Here is a 16,232-nt window from a genome sequence, read left to right as displayed (position 1 = left end):
ATGCGCTTTGGAATTGCAGTCGACTATTGGCCAGACTTTGTGTCATCAACCAACCCGAATGCAAATGTGTTGATAGCGGTTCTACAAACAGGAAGTGTAGTTTAAATCCAGATGACATCATCACATTAATAACGACAAACCTGGAAAAATAAGTTGTTTTCTAATTTGTGAGCGTTTTTTTTTTAAACCCAATGTTCAATCAAATCAAATGATGTATTTAATAGCCACTAGGGACTCGGTTTTATGTATCTATTTACATATTCATTTATTTTCATTCATTAGAGAAAAAATCTCACGTTGACAGGATCGGCTCTCACTTCCTTGTGTGACGTGTCTAAAAACAGCTGATCGGGTGAGAAGCCCTTCGAAGTTCCTAAACCCGACCAAGCCCCAACCCCACCTATCAAAAAAAACTTCAGACAGGCAAACGAGATATTGTTGGAGCATTAATCAAGATCTCAGAATGCGAGCGTTGTACAAAACTCCTTTGTGCAGTTGTGCTGGTTTAGAGACAATTTGAAGCCTAACACCAAACACATACAGTTCATTTATTTATTTTTATTATTCTGAATAAATTATTACTGAAAAAAAAAAATATATATTTTAAACGTACATTTTTCAGATAGTTTTAAAAATGATAAAAATAGAAGTAGGCCAACTTCTCAACATGTCATTTCCTGCTCTGGAAGTTCATTGTGGAAAAAGTTGAGTTGCACACCAAATAATGAGTTACAAATTCAAATGCAAATGGGGAGTAATATAAAAAAGAAAGAAAGTAAAAAGAAAGAAAGAAAAATAAATAGAATGGATATAAGATACTATAGTCCCAGGCCTACTGTGAATGAAACATAATTAATAGTTATCATAAGTATCTCACAATCTGGAATTCAGCAACAATATCAATCAGCAGAAGTGAATGTGAAGCGAGTCAGGTGTCGATATTTCTCTCCAGGACGGAGAAGGCAGCCAGGAAACGAAGCCTGATAAAAGACACAAAGTTTTTTCCTACTGTATGATGTATTGCATTAAAAGCACATTTGCATTTAATAAAGGTCATCGTATGTTCTTCTGAGTAAATTTCATACCTGGTTGACAGCATCAGGCCAATTCTGAGCCTCCAAACAGAAGGAGCAGTGTTTCCCATATTTCACTCCACCTTTACCTATTATCGAGCCATCCAGGAAGTTAGCTGTATAGAATTGGACTCCTGGTTGGCTGGTCGAAACCTGTAAAATGCGACCGCTGGCTGGGTGGTAAACCCTGAAATGAGAGGGTTAGAATGTGAGACAAACAAGTGTTAAAGATGCGGCTAAGAAACTATTAACCGAACCTAGCAGCGACCCTCTCGGTCCATGGGTCTCCTGGAGATGACAGACAGAAGTTGTGGTCAAATCCCCCACCTGGAATTTTCTTTAGCTGAGGGCCAATCAGAACGGGTTGCCTGAGGTCAAAGGGTGAGCCATCTACTGCGTTGATTTCTCCTGCAACAAAAACAAAAACACTTTCTGAAAAGTAAATAAAAATGAAAGACCTAGTAGAAGACTAAACAATGTTTTTATAGTACAATAGTCATAGATCAGGGAGGGGTTCTTAACCTTTTTTACCTTGGGGCCCAACTTTTCATGTAAAAAGTGGCTTGGGGCCCATTCAGAAATTATGATTTATGTTGACGTATTATTGTTTGTATTTAATAACGAAATAAGAAATGAGATTAGAGAACAAACCACAATACAGTATACACATTCATTCCTTTATTGAGAGCCAGTAAGTAAACATGACCATCTTATTGCATATGGAGGTATGCGGGAAAGTGTCCGCTTCCGCTATTAGCGAGTCACTTGGAGTTCAGAGGTAAAAAAAATAAATTACTCCGAAAAACAGAACACCAGCTCTGTTTTTTTCTCGTTTTTTAAAAAAATAATTTCCCTCCCATTTTTCTGAATATTTTTTTTTCAGCCTGTTTTTCTGAATATCTTTTTGACAGAAAAAAATATGCAGTAAAACAGAAAAAAATATTCAGAAAATAATAAAAAAAAAATACCCCCCTCAAAAAATTGTCAGAATTTTTTTTTTTCCAAGTGAATGCAATACGCTTCCGTAATTTTGTCACATTTTTATTACAATAAAACTCTTGCTTCAGTTCCCTGGGATTAACCTACAAACAAAAAATTAATAAAAATGCTCCTCCAATGAAGCCGTTTATAGCTCAACAGTGATGGGACTTGGTTGTTTTCTTATCTGCTATGATCTACAAGAAATTTGCGTTCTTATTTTATTGAAAACGATTAAATCGTTTTACCTGTGGGAATAGATGTGTCATCCACTGGCAAGTAGGAATCAGCAATGATGGACACTTCGTGGCTGTAGATATCTGCACTCTGTAACATACATGCAAAACATCATTTTAAAATTCAAAATTTGGTGAAGTCCATGGGCTCCAAAGTTCAGGCTATCATTGTACATTTTTTTTTACTTCTGTCTCCATGCAGTCGAGTCAAGTAATCTTTATTTAAATGTAATGGCTGGGCATACACATTTTTTCAATTGTACAGTATCTTTTGTTTGTTTGTTTTCCTCACGGAATCACTGAGCAACTTCAGGATGAATGACCTGCTACAGTCAGATCTGTGCTGCACCTGATTCCTAATGGGAAATGTCCTAATGTTTTTTCTATTACCTGTCCAGCAAGGTTGAAGTAGGAGTGGTTGGTGAGGTTAATTGGTGTCGTTTTAGAAGACTGGGCTTGATACTCAGCAGTCAGTGTTTCCTCCTGAATAGAAAACAACAACATCAATGGGTCACTTCATTATAGTCAAAACCATTCAATATTTAGGGATACACATTTTTGTATTTTAATTTTGACCTTGTTTGTTAGCCTTCAACTGGAGAAATGCAAGGCATACAGTATGTCTTTGTTACCATATATATATATATATATATATATATATATATATATATATATATATATATATATAAATATATATATATATATATATATATAAATATATATATATATATATATATATATATATGTATATATATATTTATATATATATATATTTATATATATATATTTATATATATTTATATATATATATTTATATATATATTTATATATATATATTTATATATATATATTTATATATATATATATATATATATATATATATATATATATATATATATATATATATATATATATATATATATATATATATATATATATATATATATATATGCAAATTGGACTAATTTGTAGCTAAATCTAGGTTTACCTGCAACGTGTAGGTAACAGAGACCCGCATCTCTCCGGGGTAGCCCTGGTCTCCATCCGGGCTGGTAAGACACATTTTCACACCATTTTCCACTACTGTAGCAATCCAAATAGCCTAAACAGATAACCATAATATAGATTAAAATATGAGAATAGAATATAGAATATGAGTCCTGCTGCACTGAAGAGTAGTAGTAGTAGTAGTGGCATGTTTAGCTACAGTGAAAGATTGAGAACGGCAGGAAATGACTTTCGGGGCTTCCATGGTGTCATCGCAACAAGTCAGGTAGAAATGGAGCCGCCGATGTCATCTTCAATCTCGTTGTCAAGCTCACTTTCCTCCATATTGTTGAAGAAAAGAATATTTTTCTTCCGCGTGTTTGTTTTCTTTCGGGTAGTGAGAATGTTGGTTATCCGAATGCAGGCTGGAGATCGGTGAACAGTTCCTTCGAAAGTTTTATTTTTTACAGAATATTCCGGACACAAGCAAGTTTACAGAAAAATGGCTGCATTCGTCTCACAAGTATCCCGATTACAGACACTTACAACCTTTTTATACTACTTTGAAGGGCGGTACCACAACTTTGTCTTACCTTATTAAAGCCACGGAGCCCTCCATGCAGAGCATTAGGTCCATTGTTGAGATCTAATTGGTATGTTTTTCCTTCTACTACAAAACATCCTTGAGCAATCCTGTTGGCTACGCGGCCCACCACAGCTCCAAAGTACCGTTTGTCCGACACATAACCTAGCAACAGGAGGCAGGTGTGCTACTGCTTAAAAAAACATTTTTTTCACTTGCCACTGCTTACCTTCCAGGTCATCATAGCCCAAGACGACATCTTCCAGCAGACCATCTTTCCCCTTGCTCCAAACAGACCTGATGATGGCCCCCAGTGTAAGGACCTCCACCTTCACTTGAGGGGACTGGAGGGTCCACAGATCCACCTTGCTGGATAAATTCCCCCACGGCTGACATTGAACCTGTGTCATCTTATTCCACTAGATAGGGCTGCGTCTGCAAATATGTTTTTTTTTTTAAATTGGAATATAAATACACCATGCAAAATATTTCTTATAATTATTACAATTAGGGTTATAGGAATTTTCAAAGTTGGAACCTTTAGATGGGAATTAAATCAGGAAGCGATAAAACCGAAGTTTAGCTCTTAATATGGAATTTATAAAATACATTTTAGTGTAAAATAATTCTGACTAAGAGCCAAAAATAATGGAGAACCTTGAGTAAATATGCTTTTTTTTATTTGGAAAATGAATATTAGTTGTTTTGTTTTTTTTTATAGATGGAGACAGGTTCCTTTCATTCATATTTTGAATGGGACTCAACATTTAAATTTGTATTCGTTGATAAAATTGATTGTTGGATAAAATATTCTAAACTGACTGTTCTTCTTGCAAAGATGAAATGTGATGTTTTCTTAATTTTATTATTTTGCATGGATGTCTTCTCAATAACAACAACAACAACAATAACAATAACAACAACAATAATAATAATAATAATAATAATAATGCAGGGACCCCGAGCTGACGGGGGTCCCAAATTATGGGTTAAATTTCGGGGTACGTGTCCCGATACAACTTTTTCGGTTCCTTTCATTCATATTTTGAATGGGACCCAACATTTAAATTTGTATTCGTTGATAAAATTGATTGTTGGATAAAATATTCTAAACTGACTGTTCTTCTTGCAAAGATGAAATGTGATGTTTTCTTAATTTTATCATTTTGCATGGATGTCTTCTCAATAACAACAACAACAACAACAACAACAATAACAATAATAATAATCACCATCATCATCATCACCGTCATCATCATAATAATAATAATAAGGCAGGGACCCCGAGCTGACCGGGGTCCCAAATTATGGGTTAAATTTTGGGGTACGTGTCCCGATACAACTTTTTCACTTCCGTCTGTTGCCATTTCTTTGATCACATTATTTCCGTATTCATATTTTGTGTTAAAATGTCATTTTGTGGTGTTTCTTTGAAAAGTAATGAAACGCGCTCCGCGAATAGAAAAATCGATATGCTTTTTGACGCTATAGCACATCAGGGGTTAAGCACTGTTACGACAGAGTTCATGTCAAAAACAAACTCACGTCAAAATGGTAGCCCCCGCGATGTCACGACTTATTTCCTTCGTTCGTTTAGTCCTTTAAGTCATCATGGCATGTCATAAAGACTCAAATAAGGGGGAGGAAATAAGTTTTGTCAACACGAGCTATCTTCCTCTACTTAATTGTGGCAGGCATGAAGCTACTACAGCGTATTTCTGTCCTCTTCAGTCCGCTCCTGCTATTGCACCTTCTCATAGCACATGATCTGAGAAGGGTCTGTGATTGCAGGTGGCATGATCTGTTTCTGCCTTCCTACTCCAGCAGAACGCAGTGTTGTTCAAGGAATTGCAGAGCCGTATATAGAGAGCGTCTGGCCAACTGAAAACACGGAAGCCATGTTGTTACCCTCCGCGACAGGGCAGGCGTGCGCTCAAGCGTGTAGCGCCTGAGCACGCCTATCTTTTTGCACGCAAAATAACTTTCTTTCACAAACTTGATGTACAGTTTCTTTTATATTTCCCCTTGTTTTATTGTTTAACCTTTGATGTGGGCTATTTGAAAAGCTGATAATATAAGGAATACACTGCATGTATGATACAGACCATTAAGACTCCAATTTATGTGAATATCGCATTTTATAAACCCCGACTAAATGTGCTACTTCTACCGACAGGCGAACTTCAGTTCAACTAGTAGATGTCATGGATAGATGGGCAATAATAATTTATAATTAGGATAATAACACTCCCTAAGTTGCTCTGTGTTCCGTACACAACTCATTCACTTCCGCAGTCCGCACTGGTGAAGTCACGTGATATATATGCAAATGAAATATAGGTATTTAGATTTAGAGGTATATTAGATTTGGCCTCAGGACAAGTAAATTTACTCAGAAATTGCCTGTTTTCGTATTTTGGATGTGGATTATTTAAAATTTGATGGGTGGGATGTAAAATGTCCTCCACTATGGAGGACCAAAACTGCCAAAATTCAAAAATAAATAAATGGCCAAAAGTGAAAATAAAAACGGATATAAACATTTTCACTTTTAGTCATTTAATTATTTATTTAGTAATTTATTTATTTATTTTGAATTTTGGCAGCCTTGGTCCCCCAAACTCCAGTTCTGGAATGACCCTTACCTTCCACACACAACATATTAAATCCCAAAGTGTTTATTACCATATTGGAAAGATATCCAAATAGCGCCCTCTGGTGGGACACTACTCCCCTGTCTGTAATGTACTGTCCAAATAGCAAGCACAGAGAGAGAAGGAAGGAGGAGAGAAGACCAATTTTATTGGAGAACCAGACAGAAGATGAGAAACAAACAGACACATACAAATTCAAAGAGAGAGTCTTAGTTCATCCAAATCCCAAAGTGTGAGTTTCACCTCTGCACACAAGGCGTTAACTGCTAACAGTGCAATTAGCCAGACACCGACGCTAGCAGAATATTTGCAGACCGCAGCCAGCCAGCCATGACTGACACCGGTGACAGTGGTGAGTACTGTATTTAACTCGAACATGTATTTATTGTGATATGCACACAATGGATAGATAGATAGTGTGCGCATCACCTTGATAGCATGTCATGTTCCTAGGCTATTTTTGTTTGACTTAAAATGGATTATCTGTGGTGATTATCGTCTACAGGGCTCTTGTTTATCTCACGTGAGCAGGAGAAGGTTCTAAGCTCCAGTCTATTAAGACAGAACATCAAATAAACATCTAACAGTGCATGAAACATAGGGGTACACTCTCTGGACAGAAAATACATAGATCAATTCATTATTAATATGTTAGAACGCTGCCCTCACCTTTAGGGTTAAAGGTCAAGATTGACCTGTGATTTAACTCTGCCTGAAAAAAAACAAAAAAACTAGTTATCATCCAATATGTTTTTTCATCCCATAACTAACTTAGAATGTAATCATATCCATGGAAACATTTATTTATTTTCTTTTTTTTTGGGGGGGGGGGCACATCAAAAGCACATCAAAATGATCATAAATCAGCTTTAAAAAAAAACAAAACAAAACTTCTGTAATAAATTTTGTGTTGGCCAGTGAATGATCGCTCTTGATTTTAGTCCGGTTTTTTTGTTGAGTGTCATCGCGCCTGGCCATGTCGCATATTCTACTACTACTATTAAAATCAATGGTGACGCAACAGCTTTGATTTATTCTCTTATTGTTTTTCTTTTGGTAGGCTATTTGTTGCTTCATTGACTTATGTTGTTAGTGTATCTTTGTAATTGCGATTGTGTTTTGCAGATGCTCTGTCCGATGCACTCCAGGCTATCAGTGTGAGTACAGAACTCATTGAAGAGGAGCTGAAACCTCATTTGGACACAATTCTGGCTGCACAGTTAGAAAAGAGTAAGTAAAAAAAAAAACACACGCATGCCATACACAGTGCAACTTCAATTCAGGAGCCTAATTCAGTCTGTGAACTTAGGGGCATATTCTCCCGTTTGCGCTTAAGTCAATTTCTTACACACCTTCCTTTTGCTGGCGTTGGGCATGTGCGGTTACTAACAGCTAATTTATTCCCATTTTTTACAGAGAAAGACATTGCTGTTCAAATTGCCAAAAGTGGGATTCTACCTATACTTGCTCAGGCTTTACAAAATAAAAGCAGTCTGAGCTGCCAGGTTGCCTTGTTAGTGGCGGAAATGGCCCGGGAAGGTAGGACAAAGTTTAAATCTTTACTGCATTCAATGAATAACATGCAAATACAACAACTACATGTATTTGGACATCTTAATAGAATTTAGGAGCATAAAATTTAATATCTCTGTCTTTTAGGTGCAGTCAGGGGTTTGTGTATTGAGGCAGGCTTGGTGAAGGTGCTGGTTCCTCATTTGGACAGTAGTGAGCCAGAGATGCTGCTCAATACTGGCAGAGCAATTGGTCGTATTTGCTTTGACAACCGTGAGTCTACGTTCACGCTGAAATATTTTATTATTTTCCTTTCTTGTTACGCGAGGTTAAATTCATACGACGGCGTATTAGGGCCCACGTATAAATCGATTTTTGTTAGAGAGCGGTGGCGAAATGCAGAGAGAGAAAACTCGCAAATTTGCCACTTTTTAAAGTCGCAAAGTAGCGACTTTATAAAGTGGCAGATTTGCAAGAACGAGAAATACACGTAGGGTAGCTATAGTCTAATGTAAGGATTCGTTGGTGGTTAATGGGACACTGTTTATAAAAAAAAAAAAAAGGCAGGATGGAGATGCATTCATTCTTAATTTAAACTTTAATTATTAATTAATTAATTAATAATTATCAGCTGACTAACACAAACCAATCAGAAGCTAGCATACTTAAGGTAAATGCAAGTGAATAACGGAGAGCAGCAGATTCGACACATCAACTTAGCTTGGTCTACCCTTTCAAAATCTATTACTATATTGTGCACCACTTCTATCTGGACCATAGTACCAAAAAAAAAAACGGTCTTTACTGTTGAAAGGATTTTGTTTAATTTATAGTAATAGACCACTTCAGATACAAAAGGTACAACAAATAAATCTGTTGTTTTGCCTCTGACATGCCAAGTTAACCAGCAATGCTGTATTTATTTCTGTCAGAATGCTCTGAAACACAATAATATATTTTCTCTCACTCCACACAGCATACCAACAGGATCAGTTAGTTCACTCTGGCGTCATCCTCAAGCTCGTGTCTATCATGAGGAAACATCCAGAAAATGATCCCCTGGTCAACGTTTGTGTGTTGGCGCTCTGTAATTTGGCAGACATGGGTAAGTTTGGATTCAGATGACGGCTGACAGATACCAAGCAAATACAATTATATTCATATAATACATATGTGCATTCTTATATTAAAACTGTTTTAGTAAGCTGAAATAAGTTCTGAACAAGTATATTCGGCCATAAAAATCCCCTAAACATTGGGTAGTTGTTACATTTGGTGGTCTCATAAATTTGTACAGAGCTATTAGATACTTACATTATCCTATGAAAATTCAAAGTCGTGGGATAAGTATCACCAATTCCATTGTGAAGCTAACTACAAAACCCATGTTTGCAGATTCTGCGAGGGAGGCTCTTATTGAAGTTGATGTAGGAGATGTGCTGATATTTCAACTGAAACGAGCACCGGATGCTGAACGTCAACACGCCATCCTGGAAATATTGGGCTCACTGGCTGAGAATGGTGTGTTTATATGTGTTGCTTATGCTAACTGTTGAATAGAACAAGAGAACGAGAGAGAGAGTACACTTAGTGGGTGGGGCGTATGGACTCAAATGCTTTACTAGATAGATGAAGGATGTTTATCTTTTTTTTTTTTTTTTTTTTTACAAATTAACTCATTCACTGCCATTGACGGCTATTGACGTCAGAAATTAATTTTAACAGTTTCTATTAGTTTAACTTTTTTTTTCCACTTCTGTTATCAAGAGTATGAAAACCTAGATTTTTTTAATTTTACATTTAGAACAGATATAAAATGTGTGATTAATCGTGAGTTAACTATTGAAGTCATGCGATTAATTACATTAATTACGCGACTTAAAGATAATAAAAAAATCGGACCGTCAGGCGATTAAAAAATTTCAGCGTAATTAATCGCATGATTTCACTAGTTAACTCACAATTAATCACAAATTTTATATCTGTTCTAAATGTACAATTAAAAAAATCTAGGTTTTTCGTACTCTTGATAACAAAAGTGGAAAAAAATGTTAAACTAATAGAAACTGTTAAAATGAATTTATGAATAAAAAAAAAGAAAAAGAAAATATTATAAAAAATTTGGAGCGTCAGGCGATTAAAGTTTTTAATCGTAATTAATCGCATGACTTCACTAGTTAACTCGTGATTAATCACAAATTTCATATCTGTTCTAAATGTACAATAAAAAAATTCTAGGTTTTCATACTCTTGTTAACAAAAGTGGAAAAACTGTTAAACTAATAGAAATAGTTAAAATTCATTTTTGACGTCTATAGCTGTCAATGGCAGTGAATGAGTTCATCAAGATTGAACTCAAAAATAAATTGCTTAGTAGTACAATATTGCATAGAACAAAACTAATGTTAGAGAAAACCTAGATGTGTTAACCAGCGCTTCTTTCCCAACAGATATCCTGAAGTTTCAGTTTGTTGAATCCGGGGTACCAGAGGCGTTATCTGAGCTGATCAGGGGCCTTCAGGGATGTTCAGAGCCTGCGACCCTTTGCAGTATCAAGATTGCCTCTAATCTCATAGTGTCCCTGCTTTTAGGAGGTGAGTGCTGCAAGGTGAAACCTTTCTTTACATTTTAGGATTTTAAGTCATACAGTACTCTTGATCTCATTTTCCCCAGATCAATCGCTCAATCCGTTAATTTGAATGCTTGCCTTGTTGCTATCATGAAGTGACCAGAAAAAGCCCAAATAAAGATATAATCTATGAGGTCTGATATCAATATATAAGTACAGTGTCCATGTGTGTGTGTGTGTGTGTGTGTGCATTTGTCAGATGAGTCCATGCAAAAATGTTTCAGTGAAGGTTCAGGTATGGTGTACCAGGATGTTCTGTCCTGGCTGCAGAGCTCCAACACACAGCTGCAGTTGTCCGGAGCCTTGGCTATTGCCAACTTTGCCAGAAATGGTAAAATATTCATCCTGATATTTTGTCTGTATCAGAACCTTTTTGATGGGAACGTTTCTCCTTCTTATTGTTCTATTTTTTTTTCATGCCAGACAGTAACTGTGTGAAGATGATGGACCTTGGCGTGGTTCCTCACATCCTGACGATGTTGGAACAGCATATTGACGAAGGAGACGTGTCCGTTCTCCATGCTGGGTTGAGCGCACTACGAAATTTAGCCATTCCAGGTACTGATAGAAATAACTCGTTTTGGTTTGTTTGTAAACAAACATTAATTATGTCACAGAAAGAGCTGTGAAACATTGAACCATTAGTGATGATTAAGAATGGGAAATAATTTGAAAACTCTTTCCACAATTAATGTGAGATATAAATAAAAGTGAACAGCCCGATTGGAAAAAAATATATTTTTAAAAGGGGGAATAAAAAATAAACAACTGGGATAATCTAGTGGCACAAGTGGGAAGACCCTCTTAAAGGGGAAGTCAACCCCCCAATTTTTTTTTTTTTTTACAATATGTTCTAAGCAGCCCCACTCTCAGCTTCAGAAAACAGGTGAGCTGTGATTAGTGGTTGCCTGAGCTCTGAGCAACTGTGATGTCATCTTCAGTCGGCAGCAAGTGGCAAAATGGCCGCCCCCTGAGATGGATAAAAACGGCTGAATTTTGCTGCTTAACTCATATTCCACAAATGTAATATTAATCACGCTGTCATGTTTAGACTAGTGAGGTCACATATAACATATTATTGTCAAGAAATGTTCAAGGTTGACTTTAAAAGTGAAGATGTGGCTGTGTTCAAAATGAACCAATCACAATGCAAATATTTTCTGTTTTGAAGCTAGCAATAAGGTGCGTATGATGGACGACGGCGTGGCAGTGAGGATCAAGAGCCTCCTGCGGTCTGATATGCCCCCAGTTCAATTCAAACTGCTTGGTACGCTACGCATGATGGCTGATGGACAAGGTAAACATCTACATGTGAATGAACGCTTATCGTATTGAATGCATTAATCCCACACATTTCCAATACATTTGAAAATCGGTTATGTATTTTTTTGGGGTTCTTCTGTCTGTTCGCCAGAGGAAGCAGCTCTGGTGCTGGGAACTGATGCCACTCTCCTATGTCGTGTTACGGAGTGGTGTGAAGCCAAAGACCATGTAGGACTAAGAGGAGAAGCCAGTCGGCTATTGTCCGCCCTTATAAGGCACAGCCGCAGGCCAGTGAGTTTTTTTGTTTTTATCCAAACCAAACCCCAGTGGCGATATCAATGCATCTATGCTTTGCTGTCCTTGGGCCACTTAAAATATATTAAATAAAGCAGTTATGTACTATTGTGGTTATTATTATTATTATTGTTGTTGTTGTACTTACATAAACGTTTTCTGACAGGGTGTCATCCAGGCTATAGTAAAGGCAGATGGAATTCGCCACCTTATTTCCATGTCCAAAAGTGAGCATGTCATCATGCAGAATGAGGCCCTGGTTGCCTTGGCAATTGCATCTGCTATCGACATCGGTAAAGTATTTTAAGCTTCTACTCAAACGTCAGATGTTTAACCCCTTAATTCAACAGATGTCAGAGTGCAAAGTTTCCAGGCTAGTTTTTAGTATGGAAAATGCCAAATTCAATTTTTCATGCCAAACCAACAAATTTCAGATTTGTAACTATTCATTAACTCATTCACTCCCAGCCATTTATTTATTGCTATAAAAATATGGAACCTGCCAAAATAAATTTGAGTCTCTTCTTTCATTAGGAAAAAAAAGTATATTTATTAGCATTAGAATATAGCTAAGTTTAATCAATATTCACATTCCTCCATTCAAACACTGACAAAAAAAAAGAGCTCCTTGCATGATGGCCCTGGCTGATCTCTTATACTCTGCTGCCACCTGCTGGCCGTTTTTTTGGTAATAACTACCATTGCCTTAAGCCACCTCTTCATGTCACAAGGTGCATCAAAGCCTGCTTTTTATGCTTTTGCTTTTGGGGATTCAATTTAGGGATGCTTGGCCACCCCTAAAAAAGGGCTGGAAACACTCATGTTGTAATTGTTGTGGTGAAAATCACTCAGAAGTTACGCAGCATTAGTTTAACACATTGCAATTGAAAGACAGTAATATTGTAACCTAACAAATTACTTTCAAATGACAGTAACTTGCAATACCTATAATGGTAATTATTGGGCCCTATTTCTGATAGATAAATAAATAAATAGGTTGGGTTAAAACATACCACTTTTTTTTGCCCTGATGCTACAAAGCTGAAGAAGTGCAATCGACACCATTTGGAGTAGAATGCTTTTGTACCATTCATTATGAGATGAATTTTTATTTGTTAATAACCACCTCTATGTGACCCCTAAAAATCATTGTACTGTTGCAGTAGATCTTGTGAAGAAAAGATATAGAACTATTTGATGAATGCAAAGCAATTTCATGTGTGTTAAACAATGTTTTCGTGGCGGTATGACCACAGAGTCTATGAAGGATCTCTTTAGGGAGACGGAGCTGTTGACATCGCTGAAGAAAATGTTGGAAGATCCCACGGGAACAGCTGAAGTCAAGTACAGTGCTTTAGGTCTCATCTGCAGTCTGGCCAACGGCGGTACGCGTTGTTTTAAATCTTATATTGCACCCACATTCATGATGTAATAATCTCTTGCAGGTTGCGCACCATTTTATTGACATCAAACACGTTTTCCGTGGAAAAGGGCTTACCCATCTGCTAGCAAAAGCCGCTAGCTTAAGAAGTACCAGGCTCAACTAGATTCCAGGCTAAACAAACAATTTCAAGCTGTTTTTGAGAGAAACAACATATGTAACTTCCTTGCTAATTCACCCGCTTGCATTAACTGACTTGTTAGAATAAACAACATTACCAAATAATCAAATCCTTCCGCCATCTTTTCCCATGAACTCATTCACTGCCATTGCCGACTATAGACGTAAATAATTCATTTGAACTATTTCTATTAGTTTAACATTTTTTCCCCACTTTTGTTAACAAGAGTATGAAAACCTATAATTTTTTAAATTGTACATCACAAACACATATAAAATTTGTGATTAATCATGAGGTAACTAGTGAAGTCATGCGATTAATTATAATTAAAAAATGTAATCGCCTGAAAATTTTTATTGTAATTAATCGCATGATTTTAATAGTTCTAGGTTTTCATACTCTTGTTAACAAAAGTGGAAAAATGTTAAACTAATCGAAATTGTTAAAATGAATTTCTGACGTCTATAGCCGTCGACGGCAGTGAATGAGTTAAAGACCAAGTCAGTAGCTTAGTGGTAGGGTGTCCGCCCTGAGAGGTTGTGGGTTTAATAAATTAATCCAAAATCGATATATTAAATTTAATGACCTCAAATTTAATTAAACTTAACATATTGACTTGGATTAACTTAATTTAATCATGTGTTACACCACTTGAAGCAATTCAATTAAATTGGTTCAACAATTCTCTTTTTAGAGTGTTCTAAAGACGAGAGGTGGGCATTCCATCAATGACGGATGCCCATTTTGTTGGACATGATTACACCACTGTATTTTAAGCCTTTCCACAGTTAACTATAGGCATATAATGGCCTTACCTTTGACACCATTACGATGTAATTTTTTTTACTAAATATTAGGTGTTTTGTTGGTTCTTTTTCTAACGCGCAAGTAAAACACCCGGTTCTGTAAATGATCTTCTTTTTGTTTTGAGCAGTGGTATACAAATACTATTATCTTCCTTTTGACCTTATTTTTTCTAGGTGTGATGAGTGCCGAGTTGGAGGAAGTGAATATGAAAGACAGCCTGATGAAACTGACTGACCACAGCAACACTCAGCTAGCGTCACAAGCTAGCTCCACGCTAGCTCTTCTCGGTGACACAAGCTGAGCACAAGAAAGACCTTATCTTCAGCAATGTACTTATTTGATGATTTTGCTTCCTGCACATTAACTTCTCAAATGTAGAAATGGTTGTAAAATGGAAATTATTGTAGTTGCCGGTTTACTTAAGTTAGTTAATTAGAAGGTGTATATATACATTATACAGTGTACAGAAAGTCACAACACATGTTGGATTAGTGGAACTATTTGCAAGTGTTGAACTTCTAAACAGTAATTAACAAATTCAAAGAGCAGATTTGTTCATGCTATTGTAACAATGTCATTATATTTAGAAATGGAAGTAGTGATTGCCACCCCCACTCTTACCCCCGGTTGTTTTCAGGTTATGGTGAATATGAGGCACATGACCTTGCTTTGAAAAATGCATGAAGTATGTTTTTTTTAACAAAACTCACAAATTCATCGTCCAAACTTTTCACACCACCTAACGGCAACGATCCAAGTAAATGGAATGTGGGAGGCAACCTCAGTACCTGGAGAACCCTTGCAAGCATGGGGAGAACATGCAAACGCCACAAAGGATGTCCGACATGCTAATCAGTAATTACCATTCTGATATGCAGCCAACAAACAATTCCATTAAAATGACATTACATTTGTATCCCAAACACATGTTCTACTCATCCAGTAACTGAAATAAATCATATATAATAATAAAAAAAAATCTAGTCTTGGTGCTGTTTTTTTTTTTTTTAAGCAGGGTTGGACATAGCTGGAATTATATATACATTGCAATGAAAAAATGTTCGCTTTGATATGATGTGTAGACTATGTCTATGGCCACCATATGGCCTCATGTGTGATCGTGTAACGCTTTTATTATGTTTTGTTATATGATGGGAGAAAAGATGAATTCTTCAGAAGAGGTAGTTATTGTATGGGAGTATAAGAACATCGTTAAAATGTACTGTATTTAACAATTTTTTGGGGGGGATCAGCTGTAATTCTGTAAAATGTCACAGAGACCATCCAGCATCATGAAGCGCTTTAATATGGACTGTTTAAATTTCCAGTTAGCTTTCCAAGTTGTCTTATTTTGAAAGGAATGCAGTATTTTATGGCAATATCTTTTAAATATATTTTCAGTAGAAATAAAGATCAGGCAAACATATAACATTATCTTGGACCGTGGTTTGTTTTGTGTTGCTAACAAACGAGTCACTAGTACTCACTACTACACTGATTTTTAATTATCAGAGAGAGAGAACGCGTTATCGTGACTCGTGATAGGGCTGAAAAAACATTATTTTGGTGTTTTAATATGTTTATAATTTATAATCATATATATTCTCCAAATGCGTCATAACACTCCAGTTTGTTAGGAGGCGGTAATGCACTT

General features: G+C 36.3%; 3 protein-coding genes across 3 annotated transcripts in view; 2 read left to right on the top strand and 1 right to left on the bottom strand.

Annotated features, from left to right (window-relative positions):
- Positions 1-423: 423 nt before the first annotated feature.
- galm (galactose mutarotase) lies at positions 424-5,731 on the bottom strand. The gene is made up of 9 exons (XM_077582153.1): positions 5,403-5,731; positions 4,087-4,292; positions 3,868-4,022; positions 3,276-3,389; positions 2,678-2,770; positions 2,300-2,378; positions 1,331-1,481; positions 1,086-1,260; positions 424-980 (listed from the first exon to the last, which is right to left on the bottom strand). The coding sequence occupies exons 2-9, from the start codon at positions 4,265-4,267 to the stop codon at positions 900-902; spliced, it is 1,029 nt and encodes a 342-aa protein (XP_077438279.1). The 5' UTR covers positions 4,268-4,292; positions 5,403-5,731; the 3' UTR covers positions 424-899.
- An 847-nt stretch (positions 5,732-6,578) lies between these two features.
- On the top strand, positions 6,579-16,012 carry LOC144061632 (rap1 GTPase-GDP dissociation stimulator 1). Its single transcript, XM_077582238.1, has 14 exons — positions 6,579-6,863; positions 7,637-7,741; positions 7,928-8,050; positions 8,171-8,296; positions 9,000-9,128; positions 9,419-9,544; positions 10,474-10,617; positions 10,852-10,983; positions 11,076-11,210; positions 11,824-11,949; positions 12,067-12,206; positions 12,376-12,502; positions 13,466-13,594; positions 14,752-16,012. The coding sequence occupies exons 1-14, from the start codon at positions 6,842-6,844 to the stop codon at positions 14,877-14,879; spliced, it is 1,692 nt and encodes a 563-aa protein (XP_077438364.1). The 5' UTR covers positions 6,579-6,841; the 3' UTR covers positions 14,880-16,012.
- Positions 15,697-16,232, top strand: part of vps8 (VPS8 subunit of CORVET complex) — a 30,395-nt gene continuing 29,859 nt past the window's right edge. Inside the window, exon 1 of the mRNA XM_077582236.1 lies at positions 15,697-15,759. Coding sequence (XP_077438362.1) covers positions 15,715-15,759 — 45 coding nt within the window. The 5' untranslated portion in view covers positions 15,697-15,714. The remainder of the gene's footprint in view (positions 15,760-16,232) is intronic.

The sequence above is a fragment of the Vanacampus margaritifer genome, chromosome 12 (assembly GCF_051991255.1).
Source record: "Vanacampus margaritifer isolate UIUO_Vmar chromosome 12, RoL_Vmar_1.0, whole genome shotgun sequence".
In the NCBI taxonomy this organism is placed as follows: domain Eukaryota; kingdom Metazoa; phylum Chordata; class Actinopteri; order Syngnathiformes; family Syngnathidae; genus Vanacampus; species Vanacampus margaritifer.
Note: the sequence above shows the minus strand (reverse complement) of the source record. Positions and strands in the feature narration are given on the sequence as shown.

Excerpts from the sequence above, each read along its gene's own strand:
- galm (XM_077582153.1), bottom strand. The coding sequence starts at position 4,267 with ATGACACAGGTTCAATGTCAGCCGTGGGGGAATTTATCCAGCAAGGTG. Across the intron at positions 3,390-3,867 it reads GGCTCCGTGGCTTTAATAAG|GCTATTTGGATTGCTACAGT; the intron begins GTAAGACAAAGT and ends TTATCTGTTTAG. Across the intron at positions 2,771-3,275 it reads CTGTTACCTACACGTTGCAG|GAGGAAACACTGACTGCTGA; the intron begins GTAAACCTAGAT and ends TTTTCTATTCAG.
- LOC144061632 (XM_077582238.1), top strand. The coding sequence starts at position 6,842 with ATGACTGACACCGGTGACAGTG. Across the intron at positions 8,297-8,999 it reads TCGTATTTGCTTTGACAACC|CATACCAACAGGATCAGTTA; the intron begins GTGAGTCTACGT and ends CACTCCACACAG. Across the intron at positions 10,618-10,851 it reads AGTGTCCCTGCTTTTAGGAG|ATGAGTCCATGCAAAAATGT; the intron begins GTGAGTGCTGCA and ends TGCATTTGTCAG.